At 25.2% G+C, this 24,619-nt stretch overlaps 1 protein-coding gene across 10 annotated transcripts in view; it reads left to right on the forward strand.

The window, feature by feature from the left end:
* The window catches only part of LOC126905939 (tropomodulin), a 31,786-nt gene that overhangs the window by 1,421 nt on the left and 5,746 nt on the right, over positions 1–24,619 (forward strand). For 6 of the 10 annotated variants that reach the window (XR_007704137.1, XR_007704138.1, XM_050686118.1 and 3 more), the window contains exon 2: positions 24,197–24,349. Coding sequence is in view for 8 of the 10 variants with exons in the window: in XM_050686118.1 (XP_050542075.1) it covers positions 24,197–24,349 (153 nt within the window). In the remaining 2 variants the exon portion in view is untranslated. Of the gene's footprint in view, positions 1–6,478; positions 6,651–19,095; positions 19,236–21,752; positions 21,878–23,739; positions 24,124–24,196; positions 24,350–24,619 lie in introns of those variants that run through there. The other 4 variants (XM_050686120.1, XM_050686123.1, XM_050686125.1 and 1 more) reach the window with 4 other exon arrangements.

A 24,619-nucleotide genomic window follows, 5' to 3' on the forward strand; every position in this document is an offset into this window, starting at 1 on the left:
AATCATCACCCTCCGAAATTCATACGATAACCAATTTTTGATTGAAAATATTATTTTTAAAAGGGTTTTTAGAAAAAAAAATCATAAAAAATAATATTTATTAGAAAATTATAAAAAAATTTCTTTTAGTCCCTCTAAAAAAGATTTTTTTTAATATGCGTCTACATACGCTATTTCATAATTTTAATAAACTTAATGGAAAGCTTCTCTGCTAAATTACTTTATCTCCCCTTTACCCCAAATTAAATTATTTGGTGGAGACTACAAGTGTTTCTATGAGGTCTGATGCCCCATAGCCCCCAATCAAACTATGCTAATCATTAAATAATTGAAATTAATTGATATTAACTAGTAGATTATTAGAGACGACAGTATACAATATTTTTTTATAGTTTTGTTTGTCCCTAAAAATATTGGATTTTTAAACTTATTTTATTAATTTTAGATATTTCCAGAAATATAAGCAGGAATGACGCATATTAAAATTAAACAATAAGGTGTTATTAAATGGGTATTTATGAAAAGGTCTAATTTTAGATTTAAACTCAAATTTTTTCGTAAAAACATTATTTTTAATTAATCTAAAATTCGTTATTATTCTTTACACAAATATATTTTCCTGAATAAACTAATGATTTTTGGATCGTTAAGCTCAAAAATTGTTAACAGCAGAATGCGCAAGTAATGTATTTAGAAATTTTGTATGGAATCTAAGTAGCTTTGAGAACGTAAAGTAGTAAGGAGATTTACTCCTTCATTACCCCTAACAACTATGATTTTATGTCCAAGAATAGGGTCTGGACCCTATAGTCCCCCCTTCTTAAATACGCCACTGTTGCTTATACATGACCATGAAAACATTTTTGTTTACTAAATTGAAAATTTAGTCTAAAAATCTTTTATGGCGATCATTCAAAATGTTGGCATTAACAATAAGTAAAACATATTAAACCATTGTATAATGTTGGTGCTACCTACGTCGAGTTAAATAAAATTTTAAGAATAAGCTGCAATGTATATTTGTTGTACAGACGATAGATTAATTAAAGCCAGATATTATTTTTCGCCCTAGAAACGTCAAAGATTAAAGTATTTTAAACGCAAACTGTTAGCATAGTGACTAAATAATGAAATTTTTAAGGCAACATGTCAAAAGTCATTTAGTTTTTGGTCGCGCGCATCTTCTAGTCACAAGGTTTATTTGCGTGGATGCTGGATGTGAACCATTAAATATTAGGAATCTCAAACGCAGTCTTTGTAGTAAATTATCTACTTTATATCTTTCAAGTTTAATAAATTGTTAAGGTAAAATTTCGTATACCACATTTAAGAGACAATATTTAGAACTTTTTCTAAAGAAGACAACGTTTTTTGTATACAAAAAACACTTTTTCTTCAAAACGTATTAAAAAAAAAAAAATGTTGAAGAATTAAATAATGTTTACATCAGTCTACCTGAATAAAAATTATAAATTAAAAAAAAATGTTTTATTCTTTATCTTGTATTTAAGTATTTCTACATTTAAAATATTTTTAAAATTATCTATGTGAAAAAATTTAAAATGCAAATCCCCATACCCGCTTATTTGTATCTTAAGTTACTCAAAAAAATTCAATTTTCCAAATGTATATATATGCCACAATTTACTAATTAAAGTATTTCGAGGGTTAAGTCGATTTAACATCACTTGACTATTGAGTAATTTAGTCCATCAAAATAGTTTATAAAAAATTGTGACTTTGACTATTCTAGAGCTATGTGCCTTACTTTATAGTATATATTTTAAGCCTCCAAAAAAAAATCAAGAAATAACTTTTTATTTTTATGGTGTTATTTTTTTATTCGGTCTGGTTTTACGAGGCGACATACAATTTTTCCTCGGTATCATACAAATTAAAACATGTTAATTTCGTTCTTTTTAATGATAAGATCTATATTCGTGTTTATTTACTTTGTTATATTGTTGAATTATTAAATATTTGCAAGTTCATTTACCTCAGTTTATTGTCTTTTAAAAAATGGAATTTATTATCCCTTTTTTAAGTATTCTTGTAAAATTATATTTCCGGTTATAAAATGCAGAATTCATTACCAGGTCTATCTGAAATATAGAAACAATATTTGGCGCACTCCGTTTTTGGCATCTAACTTTTAAAGAATGATTACTGTAAGTTCATTTCCTATATAAAATGAACTAAAACATTTGGCTCTAGTTTTTTTCTGTGCAAATGTGCGCGGATTTTTTCATTTACTTGACACAGTCGTCGTATCCGCTTCAATAGATCAAATCTAATTTAACACAGTTGTCGCTTGCCAGATTACTACCCTATCTTTCAATAGACTGCAGAACGTTTTATCCAGTCATTAATTTTTTATTCAGTAAAATAAAATTATCCAATTTGAAAAAAAAATCTGAGAAACTATTATATAATTAAATTATAATAGTCTTCCTCAACTTTTCTTAATTTATAATATAATTTCTAATTTTTTCCAAGAAATGAATTTTGGTACTTAGAAGTTATTATAAAAAAACAATAAACAACTAGTTTCCTCTTTTTGCACTTATATTTTACTTGTTATTTCATGTAATTAGTAATAAAAATGTAACTAGTATTCAAGATAAATAAGATATAGCTTATCTAAAATCTGTATGATATTAGAGTATCACAAAGAGTCAACTGATAAACAAAATAATTTTCTGATTTGATTTTTTAATGAAAATTTAAATATCTTTTTATTCTATTAAAGACAAAATTTATTTGAAGCGTTAAAGATTTGTTCCGAAAGGATTTATAAAGAAATTCATTGTTTTTGCACATTTTGAGCGTAATTAAATTTTTTTGGTTATAGAAATTTTAGTTTACGATTTGTACTAGTGTATGGAAATTTATCTCATAGTGAAATATCAAACATCTTCATATGAATTATCGCATGCAAATCCAAAACATCCAGTTAAAAGAAACGCTCGTAATTTTAATTTAAAGTAAAAAATCCTGCAGTAGAATGTATAGTAGGCACAACGCAATTAAAATACTGAGAAAAAAGCTTTGGTGCAAATTGTATTTTTTGAAAATAATAGACTATTGCGGATTGTGTTTTTCACATTGTCAATATTGGTATTTAATTTACTATGTAACAGTGAAATCTGCTGAGTTGCTAAGTTTACGCGATAGCAATGAACACCCTCTAATTTTGTTTGTTTTACCCCTCAGCTATTTCCGTAGGGGGTAGAAATTCTTGGGTAGTCTTACCTATGGTTTAGTTAATTGAGAAAGTCGAAAGAAGGATAATAGATGATTTACTTTGATAAATAAAATTCGACACTTGTGTATAATCTAAATTGGTTGTTTTATTATTGTTACACAGCCACTTTTATATTTAACATTCAATTCATATTCAATATTTTAATAAGAATTATAATTTAGTTATTAGCATAAGATTGATGAATTACATACTTGAGTTATTAATGTTAAAATACGACTAAATTAAATTTGTATACACAAGTCGCGCTGGCCTGCAATGTGCAATGTCAGAACTAGTACGACTGTTATGATTATTACATAACATGTTTATGTGTGGATAGGATTCTGTGTTAATGAACACTTCTAATGCTTTTCAATAAACATATTAATGGGTGATAATTAAAAAAAATCTATTAAAATCTTCAATATACATTCTTTATTTAGTTAAAAACTCCCTTAACGGTTTGATATTGTATTTTTGGCGCTCGACTATTGTTTCCATTATATATTTCAGATTCGTATACAATATTATGTCTGTTACTTAATGTAACTGTATTTCAACTTGTTTTTGTTATTATTTTTGTACCTATACATAATATAAATCCTATAGTGGACATATCCGTCAAAATTTATTGGATATAAAAGTTATATCAAAAACAAAAATAATAATATATTAGTATCTTTCTTACATAATCTTCTTAATTTCATAAAAAAAAAAAAAAATTGACAATATTTTACTATAATAAATAAATAGATAAATATCACAACAAATGTTTATAACCCGTACTCGACGTAAAATAATGAAAAAACCAAATTGTATGCTTAAAATTTCATTTAGTTTATTATTTAACTATAGCAATATATATATTATTGAATGCGATATGAGGACGGCTAATATGTGCGTTGATAATATGTGAGATCGTGTCAAGTGGAAGTTTAAGATAACAGTGACCGACCCCAAATATTTGGTATAGAGACTAGGAAAAAAAGATGTAGACGCAATAAATACATATACTATAGAAATATAATTTATATTTCAATTGAAATCTAAATTACATCTCTACTGGTATAATATATTTGCGAAGTAATTATTTATAGATCATTAATTTTATCGATACGAAACTTTATTTCATAATTCTCAAATGTTAAATAAAAAAAGGTAATGGTATGAATTACAATATTTTTTTTTTTTTTTTTACTTAATTTTTATTTGAAGAAATCATTTTATAAAAAATATTAACACAGGATAACAAAATCAAAACATTTATTATTGTTATATATATATATATAATTTATCATTCGTAAAACCTAAAACTACCATCGTATTTCTATATATATATATATTTGTATATATGTATATATTTAAAAATACGATAAATACAGTGGTTTTTTTTAGATTTTTCGTATAACAATTGTTTAATTAATTATTTATATACAGAAATCATAGAAACATTTTAAAAAGAAAATTGTTGTTGTCCTGTGTAATAGATAAAATTTGTGATAATTTGAATGGATACGATTTTCATTTACCTAATATGTTAATGAACTTAAAATCTTTCAAAGCATGGCCAAATGTCGTTGAACTAATTATAATTAATTTTAGACCGTGATATTTTTACCATGTTGTAAAATATCTAATGAATAAACAAAAAATTAATCTCAAGATTGTTGCCAAATAATAAAAACTAATTTCAGACAGTATAATTGTTTTACGTACAATAAATTTAAATAATATAAATAATATACAATAATATCCGTACATTTACTAATAATTTTTATAGAAATGAATGATAGTTCGTCATTTATTTTCAATTTCAGATAATTAAATAAAATTCATTATAGTAAAATCAAATGATAATTATGTATTGTTATTCTGTATAATATTGATCTATTTGATTAATTAATAATTACATCAAATAGGTCTAAGAACTTAAGGTCTTGGTATTAATAGGTGTAATTTGTACAAAATGTGTAGTTTGTATAATTAAATTTCTCTTATTTCTAAAGATATTTATACAGGGTGTTCAGTAAGTCAGGAAACGGGTTTCTATTGTTCTCATTATTTGTAACAATGAGAACAATATAAACCCGTTTCCTGACTTACTGAACACCCTGTATAACAAATACTTGTAATTTTAATAATTTTTGGTGGGTAAAAAATAGTTTTGAATTTAATCCTCACCCCCCCCTAATTTCACTCCCGATTGAATCTATGTTATAATCTAGCAGATATTATAATAAAGAATTCTTTAATTATTGGATGTTGTGTACAAAAATTATACTTTAACTAAAAACAAAATGTACATAAATTCAAAAAACGCTATATTAATATTTATCAGCATAATTGGTCAATGATTGACAATTATTATTACCAACTGTTATTTTATATTATATTACTATTTATAGATTAACTGTCAATCTAAACATTTCTTGATGTATTTTTCATAAATTAATCCGATACTTTTAAACATTTTTGGTAGTCATTTTCAGTACATCGCTGAAGAATACTCCATTTTCACGGTGTATTAATTTTCAATGGTTAGATGAAGCTCGTATTGGTGTATGTGAACTCCGCCATAATACATATTATATAAACTCAATTTATTAAAATTGTAAGAACAAAATTATTTATACTTTTTTTTCTTTCATAATTTTATGTTAAAAGTACAAGTTCCCATTTAAGAAAAATAAATTCAAGATTTTATAAATATTGGAATTGACAGGCATTATTATTATAAATCATTACTATTGAACCTATCATGTTGAATACCTTATATACTCAAATGAACTTTGACGTAAAACGTTTTCAATTTTTAAGAAACAGGACTAAGTGGCAAAATCTGTGATCCATCTTTTTAAATGATTGGCTGTATGATCGTTTATTGTAAAGTTTATTGGCTCGTGAATAAGTGTTGAAAATAATTTTATAAGTCATGACATCTACTAGCTAATTTTTCTTATAGGTCCATCAACATTAATAAGAAAAAGCTAATATTCCCCATCTTGTTGCATTTTTTTCAGTAGCACTTGGCAGTCTGCTATAATTATCTGGTTGACAGAACCACGACCCGATAACCAGACCGAAACATCTTTGCCATCGGTCGTTACTGCGCCACTACTACCACTCTTATGTATATTATTCTTATTTTAATAATAAATTATGATCTTTCCACTTTTGAATGGAGGGGAATACTCAGATTTTGAACAGATGCTGTAAAAAGAACAATTTAAATCCGTTAGTTAGTGTGACGCCGCTGCATAAGATTTTGGTTTTTAACTAACTACTATAAAATTAATTTAAAAGTAATAATTTTACTTTTCAATACGCAATATATTCATACTTAATTATAATTCAATAAGAAGATTTCGTAATGGGAGTCATGGAGGAATACTACCATGAATGGAAGGTCAGTAGTAAATAAACTAAACGATTTATCTAGTATTTTAACACAGGATTTCCAAGTAGATTTCATCAAAAAAAAAATATTAACAATTAAGACCGTCTTACCTTTTTACTGGTGAAAAAATTTGTTTTAAAGATTTGAACATCTTACCACTAATAATGTTATTATTTTAAATTATTATTGATGTATATACATTATTTTTGAGGCCCTGGGAAAATTATTAGTTGGATACTACAAACCTAATCAATACACTACCAAAATTACTGTTATTTATTATTTATTATTTATGAGTACTTTTCTGGTATTTATACACAACTAAATTTCTTAATAATTTGTTTTTATGTTTTAAAATTTTGTTTCATTCGTTTAATATATCGATTGTTTCCAAAGCTAAATGAGGCCGAGTAAAAATAAAATCAACTGCCACACTCATTTGACCGCTTTAGTTGACTAAAGGTTGTTGTTGATAACTAAAAGCATTCACAGATAATAACGAATGAATAAGAGAAAAGCAATGTATTTCATGATTGTTAATATATTAAAATTTTCTACAATATTGTAAAAAAGCAAAGTTCACGAATATGATGTATATTTTCAAAAAAAATTATCCTGACTCGTCTTGTCGCACGAGGTGTCCATGAGTAATACATGAATGATTTATTACTACTTCCTGATGTCTTATTGGGGATGGTGTTGACAAAGGTAGATAATTAATTCTGCATACATCTATTTGTAATTGCCACTGGTAAAAATATTTACCGTTAAATTTTTAACAACAATAATATTGTATTATGACGTAAAACATGTTGATACAAGACATTCCTTTTGAGGAATTACGGCATGAGTTAAATTTGAAGGACGTTATTGGCTTTATTTTTAGTAGGAAAATGTTGCCGGCAATCGCCCACATTTTTAAATATAACCAAAATAGAACTCTGCGCACTTTTCATAACTAAAAATTCAATGAGTAGACTATAAACATAGAAAATTATTATTATTCGCTAGTTCTGAACGACCTTTTAAAATTTTATTTCTTGGATTTTGTTTAATAAATTAAGTTATTAACAACTATTTAAAACTACTTAGAACAGAATATTATACATATTAATTTGAAAACTATTATCATATACATTTATTTGATCATAACACGTTTGATAAGTAATTATCAAACAATATGTCACAAGACAAGCATAATCACTGTGGATGGTTTCCTTCCTATAAAAAAAATATTAAAGAGTAAAGGTACTATTTTTTTTAAGTTATTTTATTTAAACTTTATTTCAGTAACCATATCAAAAATTATATTATATTACTTTATTAATTAATTATTATATAAAGAATGTAATGGAAAAAAACTAAAATTATTTGAAAATTTAATAAATAGTACAAATTTAATTATAAAGAAGGATAAATAATAATTAAGAGGATTAACAAATGATTTATAACATTTTTATTAAGTTCACAGCAGTAAATTTTAAATGAAAATATGTAATCAATATAGTGATTATACATAGTTATAACCTAGTTTAATAACTTTATTTATTTAAAAGTGATCTTTTCATATGATTTAATCTACACAAATAATCGTAATAATTTTTTAAATACATTATCTCATAAAAGATCATTCAAACAGCATGAAAACATTGTATTGAACAAATAGAACTTTTATAACAAACATATTTTTAAATAAACCCATGGAATTGTAAATCTTGATGATGTTGAAACACATTTTTGAAGTATTAAATGGAGAGTGCAATATTAAAATCAATTTACGCCAATAAGAATTTTTTTAAGAAAATTTTCTAATTTATTTAAATATAAATGTTATGTTTTACCATTGAGTATAGTATCTGTACTCAATGGTTAAACTTATTAAAATATCAAAAGTAATATGCAAATACAATTTTAGAAAAGATATTATTGAAAATATAGATAATACTTATAATTTTACTGCGATTCACAAGCTGCAAATGGAAAATTTCTACAAGTTTAAAATATAAACTTAGTTAATTTTCCTATGTTAAAATCCAATTATTAATATTTTATTGATCGAAAATTTCATATGAAAAATCGCAATTACATATTTTTTCTAATTTTAACAACATTCAAATTTTATGTAAAAAGAAAGACAACTAAAAAATATATTTAAATAAGTAACAAAAACGTGTTCATAGAAAAAATGAACAGCGTTGAGGATGCTAGTACGCCAGACAATCTGGACGTGGGCCAAAAAAACTATTATGGCGATGCGGAACCAAGTTTCTTTATGTGCGTTTATCTACAATTCAACGAAATAAATTATGTCTAAAATAACTTTTAATTATCTATTTGAAATATTAAGATTTTTATCATTGAAAAAATTAAAGAAAGATTTAGAAAACAATAAGTGGTCGGTTATAGGTCATAGGCATGTGTACAGAGGTAGCAAAGAGTGCTTTGGCTGCCCTCGACTGTCTAGTTATATTAAGGGACCCTATAAAGTCAACACAGGCCGTCCGAACGCTACCTTTAAAAATGCCCTAACAATATTGAACTTAAAATTGGTCAGACTTAAAAAATTGAATTTAACATAACCTTTCATAGAACTTATCATAATATAGCAGCCTATAATATTAAAAGTTAATAAGTTAAAATTATATAAAAGTTAAATATTAGTTAAAAAATTATATTATTTGTTGATTGATATTATTCAATACTTCAATTATACATTGCATTATTAATTATATAACCCTTATCTAGTACTAGTATAAAATTTAATGTAATTTTCATTACTATAATTGTTATTAACTTTAATAATTGTTGGTATTTGTTGAGTAGATCGTTAAATGTAAGATAAAGCGAAATATTCTAGAAATACCTCTACCTGTAAAAAGTTAAAGATTATTAAAAAATGTAATTACTCACTCCTGAGATATTTAAATATATGAATTAAGCTTTATGAGTCTTAAATTTTTTGTAAAGTCAGCCCACTTTACTGGACGAACTGGTCCAGTGTATATCTTTACTCAATATCAAGCTCGAATTAATAAAAAGCGAACATTCCCCGGGGCCCATCTCGTATTTTATTAGCCTTGTCATGATTAGTGANGTAAAGTCAGCCCACTTTACTGGACGAACTGGTCCAGTGTATATCTTTGCTCAATATCAAGCTCGAATTAATAAAAAGCGAACATTCCCCGGGGCCCATCTCGTATTTTATTAGCCTTGTCATGATTAGTGACAGTTTTTTTTTTGCTCATTACGTTTTCTATGGTAGCTATATTTTTCATAGAGAGTCCCATATAGATCTTAATTCGGCTCTGTTAAAAAGTTTGTGCACTCTTAAAGTATATTTTCTACATTTTTGTTAACCTATTTGCTCAACAAAACTAATCTATAAATCATTAAAATCTTTTGATATAATCAATGTATTTCTATGCAATTTTTTAGTTTTAGATATTAAAAGGGTGGGCAAAGTCATTACCCACGCACTCAGATTTTATACTTCATTGTGCGCTAGTACTTATAATACGTTCATTATGAGTAGAGAAAATTTTAGTTATAAGTAAAAAAAAGTTTTATTTAAGAAATTGTACAGTAGCAAATTACTATACGAATTTGTATTTTTTCTATTTGGGGCACTAATGTGACGCATTCAGCTATTGCCTTAGCGCTGTTGTTCAACTGCGCTAATTACTTTTAGTTCCCGAATAAGTGACCAAAGGAGAACTTTAACAGTGACATACACCTTGCCCCCTTACTATTCCCCTTAAGCATAATGAGATTGCGTTAGATCGACAGCCGTTGTAAAAATCGTGTCCAATCATTAAGATAAAACTCATCCCAAATAGTTTGAATAGAGGCTAAGGAAATGATAATAATTTATTTTTATACTTCTTAAAATTTCGTAAGATGTTCAAAGAATTTAGAGTAAAGCATCTCATAATAAAGTTGTAAATTCTAATTTTACTAAAAAACAATATTTTGTATTCAATTTCAGTATTCTCTTTGTTATTTTTTCAATAAGTACCATCACATATATGTGATAAATAATAATCAAACATCGGTTATCGAATGCATATCATTTTTATACCTTTGTATTTTTTTCAATTCAGAACAAAATCTCATTATTCCTGTCATTACTTTCGATAAATGTTCTTAGATGGTTTTATTTTTGGATTAATATTAGAACTTATGAAACGTCGCTACATTTAATGCAGCAACACAGTGAAGAATCTCTTTCGTCGGTATTATAATATCTTGGCACGAGTAAATTTTTTGACTACTTCCCTGCAAACTAGCGAAACAATTTTTTGGTCGGTTTGCTATAGATAAAGAAAAACCTAGGAAACTGTTGCTAATTGGACATTTTTATAAAGGTTACGCGTTGCTAAAAATGATTTCTAAGTATAATATTTATTTCTAAAAATATTACCAATCCTTGATTTTTATAAGTATTGTTATTTTGGAAATTTATTGAACTATTGACGCATATTTGTATAAGTGAAAATTTTGTGAAATCAAAACTACTAATCAAGATGTATATACTAATTATTGGTCCTATAAATTTCATATTTTCAATGTCTAACCAATGATAAAATGATTAGAAGTATACGATTTTGCACAAAAATTAATGTTTGTCATTAAGTTTTTAAACGTGACAAAATTGTAATAGTGTTAAGTTACTTAATTTTTATCATGGTCTCTTATTGGTTGCCAAAAAACTTAAATCTAAAGTACAAGATGATTTTTACCGGAAACTTACAATTTGTCATTTTTATTTTTCGTACAATTAACATGTATACCCCTAAACAGAATATTTAGTGGCACCTCTTAATATAATTTTATCTTATAGTTTAAATACATCCCGCAGTATGTACATACAAAGTGTTGATAAATGCAATGTTCATGTTACAGTATTTTTATTCATGAAGCTCTTTAATGTGGTAGATATATTTTTACTTTGTCAAAGTTTTATTTTTCAAATACTTCTTTTTAGAAAAACTAAAAATATTATGTCAAAAATCATTATGTGTTTCCATAGATCTGGTGCTAAAATTGTAGAGCCTTGTGTAAAAGAATTTGATAGTACATTTGTTATTATTAAAAATAAACCCTTTTTTATAGCTATTAACTTGATTTGTGGAGCCCTTCAAAGTGCAGGACCTCCCGAGGATGACACATCTTACATCTTTTGCGCTGCCCCTGCATTTCCGTTGATTAAAGAAAAAATGATCTACATTATTTAGCATAACAGTGATTTCATTTTAGGAGATATGTTACATATAACCTCCTTTCCATAAACTCATAATTTTTTAGTTAATATATTTGTAATATACAGAGTGGCCCACCACTCACTGACAACTTAAATAACTTTTGATCCAGTTAATAGTTTTAGCTGATTTTTTTTTTAAATAATAGTTATACGTTAGGTCTATAGCTATATCTCAATAATTAATTTTTTTACATTTTATTAATATAGCTGTTTTGTAGAGTAGAATTTAAGAAAAATTTTAGTAAAAAAATATCAATATACTTTTGAATAACAGTGATAAGTAATAAATGCCTTATCTAACTTCTTATCATGGTATTAATGCCAAGTTTGTAATATATACATATTATCATCTTATGTATACACAGTAATCATGAAAAGATAGCGTTTTCTTCTGTCCTTTTCTCAATACGTATATCAATGTTTAATACCGTAAAATAATACATAAAAATTCAAATTTTCACAAACTTCAAAACGCTACAGAATATTTACTACTGAATATTAATAAGATATTTTTTTACTAAAATTTTTCTTAAATTCTACTCTACAAAATAGCTATATTAGATTTTTTTTTTACATTTTATTTAAAATTTAAAAATAATTAATATTTTTAATAAAATGTAAAAAAATTAATTATTGAGATATAGCTATAGACCTAACGTATAACTATTATTTAAAAAAAAAATCAGCTAAAAATATTAACTGGATCAAAAGTTATTTAAGTTGTCAGTGAGTGGTGGGCCACCTGTATATTTTGTGTAATTACTTCAGAGTTATATCCAAATGAAGCTCAAAATTAAAAAAATTATACTAGCATTTATATTATTTATACATACAAAAACTTAAGTGTTGGTATCACAGAAATTGAATTTACTAATGGGGTAATACAAAAAATCTTTAAAATGGTTTAAACTAGATCTCAAAAGTGATATAACTTTTATGCTTTACAACTAATTAAACAGTTAGATATAAATCTTGTTTCAAAAAACGCATATAGCAATATAAATTGAGCGTTAAAAGTTGGCGTAGTAATCATCATTTTTGAAAAACAGCTGTATGTGATTCATAAATTTTATTGATAAAGATTATATTTTTGGCACATTAAAATCATTTTAATGATAGCTGAAATCATTTTTATAAATATCCAGAATCTTTTAGTAAATATTTTTACAAGATTTCAAATTTAATTTTCATTTTAATTACGTATCATTGAATTATCACGCAATGTTTTTATAATCTAAGGTTAAAAAAGTGACCATACACCTAAAAATCAGATTTCTTGTTGGTTTTAATACGTTTTTAAACAGCTCCTACGAAATTAAAACTTAAATTCTGAACTTAAGATAATTAGTTATTTTTAAATTTCAGTTGATTTGATAAATAGATTTCTCAGTAAACTAAAAGTATCCCATGTTAAAAATAATACAGATACAAAACCGTTAAAGAAATGAGCCAGTTAAATCAACAATATAACAGTTCTATGATGCTATATTATGGATTTTTACTGAACCTATTTTCATTGAAAAAGGTTTACATCCAAAACTAACTTATTTGATCGGTTAAATTTTAACAGATAGGCTTTAATCACATAAATATAAGTAATTTATGTTTGACAATCCACAAAAAAATTTGTTTTTATGAATAAATAACATATGTGCAAATGAGTATAATTTAAAATACATTTTTTACAAACTTCAAAAAAATAAGGGCATTGCTTCAGAAAAAAAATTAAAAATATGTTTTTATAAAAACGATAAAAAATTTATAAAAAAAAAAAATCACTACTTTTCTAGAAGAAGATTAATAAAGTATATATTTTACGCGTTTTAAAGAAAAACGTACTAAAGTTTGCCTTTTATATACATTTTTTTTATTATTTATGCAATTATCCACCATAAAAATAATTTTCAGGCATCTTGTATTAAATATATTTCAAATATTTGCCTGATAATCGTTATATGAAGACATTTAATACAATATCTTAATAATTTAACAATTTTACCTTAATACATTATTAACTTAACTATACAATTACACGCTAAATATAAATACATTTTCAGGTTATAAATGTAAAGCATAAATTATTCTTTATAAATTCTTTAAATGTTTCTGAAACCAAAAATTTTATGTTAGCTATTGGTTTCTAATGTAATGAAAAATAAATTAAATAATCTTATATAATATTATTTGATAGAGAATTAATATTTTATTATTTATAAATAATATATAACATTTCTCAAATATTTTGTTAAATAAAAAAAAAATCACATTTAATAATATTGATTTTATCTCCATAATTCTATTATCCATATGTGGATTAATATTTATATTCTATATGTACTTAAGTTATGTGTCTTCACTAATAATGTAGTTCTATACACATACACTTCATAACATAGTAGGGTATATATTAAAATAATGGTATAGTTTCTTGTTTGGCTTTATTTAATTTAGTCTTTCATCCTTTTAAGTTTATTTGTGTCATTACAGTTAGTATTTTTAATTTAAAGACTTTTTCATAAACTCATCTGTTAATTTCTTCGCAGCCTATTTTGTTAAACAAACACTTCAAGTTCGTCTTAATAAAATTTTTATTGTTATCATTTTTTTTCGTGATTAAAAGTCATCTTTATCACCGATTTAATTAATTATATTTTCCTAATTTGGTATCTGTGCATTTAAATCAAACATTAAATTAATATTTTGTTTAAACGCAAGAGTGATTTATAGGCCAGTAACTACTAGACATCTAGACTTAAAGTTTAGGGGTTTTAAACTATAAAATTAAGCTTAGATATTATTTTCACTTGTTTTATGAGGGGTATTATTACAAGTGTAATTTTTTCAATTTATAACAGTAGACAATGTGTTAATGACTTGTTTTGTTATTAAATGATTTCCACGTGCACATAACATTTATTGAAGGAAGAGTTGAACAAAAATATCACATCAGTGTAAAAAGTTATTTTGCATCGACACTATCCAATTATAGCGATTTGGACGGGCTCCACGTATTCGTTCTCCGACAATGGTTGACGTAGATCCCGTTTACCGGTAATCTATGCCAAAACTTCGTATATATGCACAGACATGTGTTTATATTATCACTCAGTGTTCGTAAATAATATGGTGAATACAATTATTTTTTAAAGTATATAAACGACACACGCTCGCACCTCGATGATAATAATAAAGAGAAATAGTTCGTTTTAAACCGATTGTACACGTTTATTGGCTAAATAACTGCCTGACATTATTAGATCTTCGTGTCCCCAATTGTATTTAAATATCGTTTACAATACCTATCCAAACATTTTATTTACTCATATTTTTTTCTATTTGATAATCATTTTTTCCACGTATATTTTACTAACGTAGTTTCACTGGCTCAATGATAATTAAGTTCTAACTATAAATACCCAGACAGTAATTTAAAAAAATAATATTATAATAACATTATTTAAGTCATATTACGACTAAAGGTATGGAGATTTTACAACGAGATTAAAATTGCGATAAACAATTATTTATTGTTTTTCTGTAAATTGTCAATAAATGATACAATTATATACCTATTGGTCTTTATTTATCTCTACACCCCTTAGGTCACTCATAACTAATCCAATTTTATTGGTAAATTAAGTGCCACCATTTTTAAAGAAAAAATAATAAAGTTTAAATAGTTTCATTTTGGTGTAAAAGTATTGTAAAGTAAACTATATGTTTTTAAATATGAGATGACTTAAATAATGTAAGCAACAAGGTCGATAAACTCAGCTCCTTTGTTGTAATATTCCAATTACCCGCACTAACATACGTGTAATAAATGAACTACTAGATAGGATACTGTTCTAAAGTAATGAAATAAAAAAGTCTAAAGAAGGTTAAATTAAATAGTATAGAAGAGAAGTATTGTTAAATTATTATGTAAAATAATTTAATTTTAAATAGTTGAAGGAAAAAAATAAATCATGATCGAGAATTAAATGAACGTTAACATCTTGTAGGTTTAATTTAATATGATAATGATAATAATCAACATGCTTTTAACTTGTAAAATACTAAACAGGTGACCGCACTTTGTAATGTAAAGAATAAACTCATAGACATGTTGCTACGCAGGCACTGTCAATGGCATGAATGGAACAATAATTTCGTATACGATCGGATGTTGAACCGAGTTAATACTTTTATTTAATAAAATGCGTAATAATGAACGATGAACCAACTTGTTATTTATAATATTGAAGAATAAACTGAATTTGCGTGACTCGAGGTCAGTTCAAAGGCTGATGAAAAATGGATTCAAACAAAATAAAAAAACAATCGGATTACACTTCTATGGAGACAATAATAAAAACATTTGTTGTGGGACGAGAATGATAATACATTAAACATATTATAGTATATTGTCCGTAAAGCGGATATGTAACGGTCGATATAACAACATAGTATTTACAACGGTTTTTTTTTTTTTTTACTAAATAAATAGGATCACTTAAACACATGTGCGTTTTGGATTACACATATTCTAAACAACTAAACTGCATAATTATTTAAATAACAAAATATTGACCGAAACCGTCAAACCGAAAAATTTGTTCTGACTCTCCCAGTATTATCATAAACTAACAGCAATTAACAAATTATAATTACTATTTAACAGTAATAATTGTGAGTTTTTCATAAATTTATTGATTTATGAGCGTAATTTTATTTACTTAATATATATTAATTCGACATATCAAAAGACTGCGCATAAATCTTGTTACTTGAAAAAAAATTATTTATGTAGACTATGAGCCAGCAAAATTTTTTTTATTACTAGCTTCGTGTTTTGTTTCAAAAGTCGTTGTTTATTATTTCAATGTAGTTTTTCTTTATGTGTAACTCACAATTGTAAAAGTCATGATTTTTTTAAAGTAAAATTTTTATTGTATTGAGACACCACCATAGTTAGCAAAGGTGGATACTACATATTGTCCAATGAATGACTAAACTTTCACCGCGGTCTGACACTTATGACTTATTATTTCGTTTAATTATTTGGATATTAATGATAACTATAAATGTCACTGGTCTCGCGTTAAGAAATCTCAACTACCACATATTCTGTCAGCAATTATAAATTTGTGAGGTATAATAACAACACGGTTGTATATACAATATAAAAACCCAGCACAGTGGGGTCGTGGCACAGTTCGGTCAGTATAAATTTAATCTGACAATGATTAAAATCACTATCATAAGAAACGCTTCGAGCAAATCTGTAGATAGTGTTTAATTTTAAGAAATTGGTGGATAATTACAAAAACAACATCAACTTCTATTTTGTTAATTATATACAGATTAGTAATTCTTAGATTTAAAAATATAATATATAATTTTTATAATTAATTGTTTTCAAATTATTATTGATTTTGATTTTTAATATGTTAGAATTAATCATTTTTAACCTACTTTTCTTTGTCCTTTAATGTGAAAGTTTATGTAATAAATAAATAAATTTATCGCCATAACTTTTAGCTCAACTTGCAAGTTTGAAATTGACATCATTAAATATTAAAAATAGTATTATTAAGATTAATGTGAAGTCTGCAAATTTTATCATTACTATTTACGGTAAATTTATCAGAAAAGCTCGATTTTTTTTGCATTTTTATCGTAATAGATCACTTAAATAAAAATCATAGTAATCATTTCTAATTAACTTTTGGTGTTTAAAAATATTCTACAATTGAAATATGCAGAACTAAATTAATTTGAATGATTTTTTTTAGATTTATGATTTATATAACAACATGTTTCAAAAAAATTTGGAGTGTTATAGTAGCACACACAAATTAACAAGTTAAAAAATTAACAAATTATAATGTAAAATTATTTACTTCTGTAATTGAATAATTTTATTATATCAAATCTAATTTGACAATAAATACTTTTAAAATATTAGAAATTAATGATTTTAATAGTTTGTATGGATAAGATGGTAAAGTTACTATTTAATTAAGGGATTTGTTTTCAATTTTTGAGGATAATATCATCAACTAAATACGCATTGTAATCATTTAACATATCGTTGAAAAAAGTAGGTTAAGTGAGGGTTAGAAAAATAAATCGCAGCCACAAAAAGAAAAACACATAGTAATTTTTTTGGAGATTTCCTCCATTTACGGAGAACGAGGGAAATTTTTTCAATTTTTACGGATAATATCTTCAACTAGATACAATTTGTGATCTTTTGACATATTGTTCATCAAAATCGGTCCAGTGAGTGCTGAAAAAAAGGGGCAACAGACACAAAAAAAAAACGCATGGTAAAATTAATACCTTCTTAGCTTCGCATCGAAGCTAAAATTAGTCATCAACGATTACGTGGGAAATTGTATCAAATTTCAGTTCAAAATACTGTTGTTCAACCCCTAGTATTATGAAAGGTGAGGGAGAAGAAAAAAATTTTCGTAATAAACTAATTAAATTCCAGTAATGAAATTGTTTGTCTCGATTTAATTAAATCATTGTTATTCTAACCATTAGAATAACAACATTAACACTACATATATTATTTATAAATAACTTTTAAGTTAAATCAAATTAAAACTATATTAAAAATATTATTAATTTAAAAACTAAAAGCCACAAAAAATTACTGAAATCGCGGATACGTATTTCGGAAACAATGTTACCATTATCAATGCTAAGTACATACCGACTAAATGATGTTAATTTTGAGGGTAAAATGCTATGGCTCCCCCTTGACTACATATGCTTAAAATTGACCAAGTATTATTTGAAATAACTTAGTGTAGTTCTCAAGGTAAACATGTCGTCATTTTAATAAGATAAAGATTGACAAGGTAAATGGATTATTTAAAGAAGTAGTTACATATACGGTCTAAATACGTGTAGTAAATAATTATCATACGCGGTTTCAGTTCGATGCGTTCATTTTTAGAATCATCAAAGAAAATTGTTCCCTATAGACCATCTGTGTGACAGGAAAAGAAACTCTGTGGAAATAACAGGGTTTCCGGATCCCATACTTAAGTTAAGTTAAACAATAGGGTTTATTGTTGCCTGTTATGTTTTTTTTTTGTTTAGCGATGTGAGAAAAAAAGAAATATAAGTGCTATTACATTATTTTTTCTGTGTACGTTGTACTGGCACTATACATTTTATCCAGCAGTATCATTAGGATATAATAGTTACTTAGTAGCAGTTTAACTAGACATTACTTTATTTGAGCGAATAACGTCAGAAATTTAGTTGTAGTAAGCACGCTATTATGATATAATATTATTAACGAAATTTTCAATTCCAAAATCACAATTTCATTGGTAAGTTAATATTTATACTAACATTTTATATGTATTTAAATATTCTTTTAAAAATGTTCAGTATTTTTGTTTGATTTAAAGAATTTTATTATTGAATTTTGAAGAAAAAAATTATTTATTTATTAGTTTGATTTTACAATTTTTCATAATTTGTTTACTGTGGTTTTCTTTATTTCCCAAGGTTATAACAGTTGTACATTTGTAGGTAAATAGTTATATGACAAAACACAATTATTGTGTTCCCTAAAATATTCAAAGTAATTAAGGACTATTTATTAAAAAGTATTTAACGTTCGAAAAGATGTTCGAGATAGTATTTTTAGTTTTATTATCTGTTTTCTTTAGTATAATTTAAGCAAAAATTGTTAAAATTTGTGATAAATAAAATCTATTCTTAAGAAGAGATTGCAAATAAGTAGCTAACAAATTGATTAGATTGTATTTAATAAAACATATTAACAAAATAAAACCCTAGTAAAAAATAAATACACATAAAATACGTTTACAAAAGTAACAAGTTTTTTGTATTATTTGAACGAACACCTTGTTTTTTTATTTATAAATGTTTATTTTTAGGATTAAAATTTAAAGTTTCTTAAGTATTTTGTTTAATCAATATAAATTAAATTAAATTATCATAGGAACAAATTAAAATTGATTTCCATTTGATTATTTTACAAAAAAATAATTTAACAATAGTAAAGTACCTAATATAGACAATAATCAGATTTTTTAAGAATTTATACCGTATTTTACTATAAATAGTTAGATATAATATTACATTTAACATAAATAACTAGACCTCTATGTAAAAGTTTACTAACAATGGATTAAAGTTTTGGTAGAAGACGCATTTGTTAAAGGAGCAAGAGAGTTTAATGCATTTATAGAAAAATAGATTACGAAAATTGTTAAAGACAAAAAATGTCAAATAACAACCTATATTGGTTCATAGTAATAATGTCATAATGAAAGCTGAAACCTGTTTTGGAGATGCTCGTACATGAAAAAATTAATGTGGTTTTATAAGTTTCTAGAATTTTTAATAATAATCGTTCATTGTCTAAATATGGGGCACAATAACAACATTTTCACTGCTTGAATATACTAATAAAGTATCAGTATAACTTATTATAGTAAAAGTTATTATCATTTATCCATGAATAGTTTTTGATTAATTTTTGTAATGCTGCAATATTAATTACTTGTAATTTATAAAATTATTTTTTTGAAAGCCAATGAACGCTCCTGCAAAAACTTAAACGTTACACAGATAACTCACAAGTTTCTAACAATAAGATTAATTAAGTTATTAGTTAAAAAAAACTTCTAATGTATAAACATTATGAACATCAATACCTAAGTTCGCAAAACTCTTTTACGTGGAATTTTTTATAATTATTAATTGTTTATAACTCTGTATTTTGACGCGTGAGTTCTGATTTTATGGCGTTCTCAGAAGTTTTCATAATATTATATATATAAACTTAAACAGCACAACAATGAAAGAATAGAATACATAGGAAATACTAATGATTTTATTCTGACGCATATTATTTATTATATACCATTTGTTCTCGTCTAATCAAATTTCCATCTGATTGTTATGAATTTGTATTAAATAACTCAGTAACTAGTTTGATATTCAACTTAAATTATAATTTTCATTTCAATTTTCTTTTAAATTTCGTGAAAAAATGACTTTTTTGTTTACTATTAATGTTATATAAAAAAAAGTAGCTACTGTCATTTTTCTTTGCTTATTTTATACAGTACTAATGTAGTTTCTAATACTTCTATTTTAAAAAATAGTTTTAGGAACTCGTTATATTTAATAAGATTTCACTCCAACCACGTGCTCACATTTATAAAATTTTCTTTTTGTCAAAACCTATTTTTACTTTCTTTGTTCATTGTTTTAGATTTTAAATGTTCAATATAGTTTTAAAATAATATTTGGACTAAAATAAATTTAGTATAAAACTAGGTACTTATAGTACAACAATACTTTATAAGTTATAATTTGTTGTTTAGGTTGATGAGTTTTAAAAATAATGAATAATATATAATTTATATAGATCCAAATGATTACAATGAAACGGATAATTACTAAAAGATAACTAAGCATGTAAAAAATTATTAATCATTGTAATCAGCTTTTATTAAACTTAGATAAAAAATATATGTTTTGAATTTTCTCTTGTGGTGGTAAAATTATTTTTTATTAAATTGTAGAAAAATTAACAGTATGCGTAGTTAAAATTAACCTATAATATTTATTCTTTGCTATGTTGTTATGTATGAACAAAATATACGTTTGCTTTCGCTGGTCTTCTTTTAACCTTGACGTTATGTTTTTCTTTTTTATCAATAGTATATAATGAGTTACGCTTGATTAGAAAGTAGATCAATGTAGATAATTTAAAAATACGTTGTTTCTCTAATAATTGGATTTGAAAGAATTTTTTGTCGAAGATAAATCAGTTAAATACAATATTTGACATAAATTTGTAACATTATTTTCATTTGTACTTCTAGTGATATTTAAAACTCATCTCTATGGTATTATTTCGTATTTCATAACATTATGTGCTTCATGAATCATAACTTCTTTATTTCAATCGTTCCATAACGGTAGATATGTAAGTATGAGCAACTATGTAATTAAGTTACACAATTATTTTCATTATTACATCAAAGTTTAGTTGCCAAAATATAATATTGTTTGAATACAATCCAGATGCTATGCATAATAAGTTCAGTTATTGTTAATCAGAAATGAAGTTATATTTTTATTATTTATAGAGCTAACTACTAACTAGTATCTTCCACAAAAACAACAAAATTCTTGTAATGTTTACTAAATTATATTTTTTGTCAAGTTAATTGACTAAAAATGATGTGTGAATATAAAATAGATTTTACATTTTATCTAATTCAGAAATGTAAACTTTGTCATTAGTATAAACATTTATATCTCATATTATAGATTGGTTTATACTTTCGTAATTTGCAATTTTTTGAAAAAATATATTTTTTTATCATAACGTAGACAATTATACCAAATAAATTAATCTTATGTGACAAATTATTATAGATTAAACTAGAATATTTTATATATTTTTTTATAATTTTGTAAAAGTAGATAATTATATACCTAATAAGTAATAAAAAAAAAAAATTTAAAAAGTAAATAGCTTATAAACGTTATTTAAAAAAAAATTTGACATTTTTATAAGTAATGTAGACCTACTTTTTTTATTCAATCTAGTATTAACAAATACGCCAAATAGTAATTTTATTAATAGTTTATTATTTAAGATGGCCTGATCGAAAGATAATTATTCCTTATATGATCTTACCTTAATTTAATTGGAAATACTAGTTGATTAAACTCTATTAGAATTTTTTAGCTTTGGGTAACAACAGATTTATCCAATATTTTCATATTATTATGTTAAATATAACATAAAACAGTAATTTATTTATTAATAATGTTAATCATAATGTAGCCACGATTTCATAATGAAAGGTCCATTGTAAAAATATCTACAAAATTCCATACTTTGAACATTTTTTTTTTTTGCTCTCTCTTAATGTTAGAGATAAATATTCTGTCTAATATAATAAATATTAGTGATGGGCATTTTCGAATATTTTAAACTATCAAATAATTATTCGGATTATTTTTATACAACCGAATAGTTTATTTTTAGCATAAACTATCGAATAGTTCGATAGTTACTATTCGATATTTCCCATTACTAATAAATATTGCTATCAATGGGAGTGCTCGGACCCCTCAACTCTCTCCTAGCTACGCTACTGATGTTAAATTATGTTTAAAGAAAAACTAAAATAACCTTCTGTATAGATCACAAAAGGTAAAAATTATGCACTTTTTCAATCATTGTAGTTTCCTATTTTGTTTTAGGGAAATTATTTCTCTAAAAAAAAAAAATAAACTTGTTTTTTAAACATAAAGTTGTGGGGTCATAGAAAAATGTTGAAACAGAATCTGTTATTATGTACTCAAAATTAATTTAACAATTTTATATACATTGAAAAATTGGACATTTTCAGTGAAATGCTCTTTATTCGTTAGCAAAAATACAATCATAACCTGCTATAGCATAGATCTCAAAAATCGGAATGTCTTAAACAATACTTAATTGCTAATTTAACTATGTCTGTAGGGTTAACAATTAAATTTTTATAGAGGTCAAAGAACATGATATCAATTTGAATTGTTTTCGATACTATACACTATCTGTGCTATATTTTAGATACGTGTAACAGTGGCTATTGATAATTTGCAAAAGTAACAACAAAAAACGTTAGTGCCCGCTACTGGTTTGATTACACACGTATTACCATTATTTTTATTGTTGTTTACTAGCATAACTCCCCTCTACTATTACTATCATGGTCGTCACCTCCATACACCCTCCACAGACTACCATCATACGCCTTTCTCAGTTATTGAATGATGTCATTTGATAACAATTTCCACTTCCAGGATTTTATGTACTTCCAGTCAGTGGTTAATCTGTGTTTAGATTATTTGCCTGGTGCTCTAGTAGATTCGCTAAGAATTATATTTGTTACCAATTCGTCAATTGCCATCGATACATTTTGTCTGTCGTTATATTATAAATATTTTTCTAAGAACTAGTGTGGTTTTATCTAGTCTAATACGACCTTAACTATAACTACAGCTGTTGAGTCATTTAAATATTGTATACTACCGGCAGTATTGATTTTCTTTTTATCTGAATAGGGTGTGGACCCTACTTTTTTAACGAACGTTGTACGATTTCCTTTTATTACCTGTGCCATTTCAAACCAAACCACAAATCAGTATTTATATTACAATTCCTTGCATTATGTGTGTTTGATAATATGAACTAAATCAAAACGTTCACCCAGTTTAATACAATTTATGTACTTTGTGCTTGTAGACAACAACGAAAAAAACCACCACAATGACTACTGTACCAGCCAAGCTTTATGGAAAGAATCTCAGTGAATATGAAGAGCTCGATGTTGAACAATTATTGTCGCAGTTATCACCAGAAGAGATCAATATTCTATCAAAAGAAGTAGATCCCGATGTGAGTATTCTAAAATATAGAAAAGCTTAAAATATTGTTTTATTTTACTATTACTATATTAAATTTAAAGTTCATGTTTTGAGAATCTTAGATATGTAAAATTATTAAAGTACTATGATAAATAAATTTTTTCATACAAGATCTTTTTACTAAGTTTCAAAATTTTCCAATTATATTTTAATTTTATTAATTCATCACCAGATAACTGTTAATGTTTAAAAAATCAAATATTTGTTTAATGTGAATATTTTGACTGTAGTATGTGTGACA

This window comes from Daktulosphaira vitifoliae, unplaced genomic scaffold, assembly GCF_025091365.1.
Source record: "Daktulosphaira vitifoliae isolate Bord-2020 unplaced genomic scaffold, ASM2509136v1 Scaffold_4, whole genome shotgun sequence".
Taxonomy (NCBI): domain Eukaryota; kingdom Metazoa; phylum Arthropoda; class Insecta; order Hemiptera; family Phylloxeridae; genus Daktulosphaira; species Daktulosphaira vitifoliae.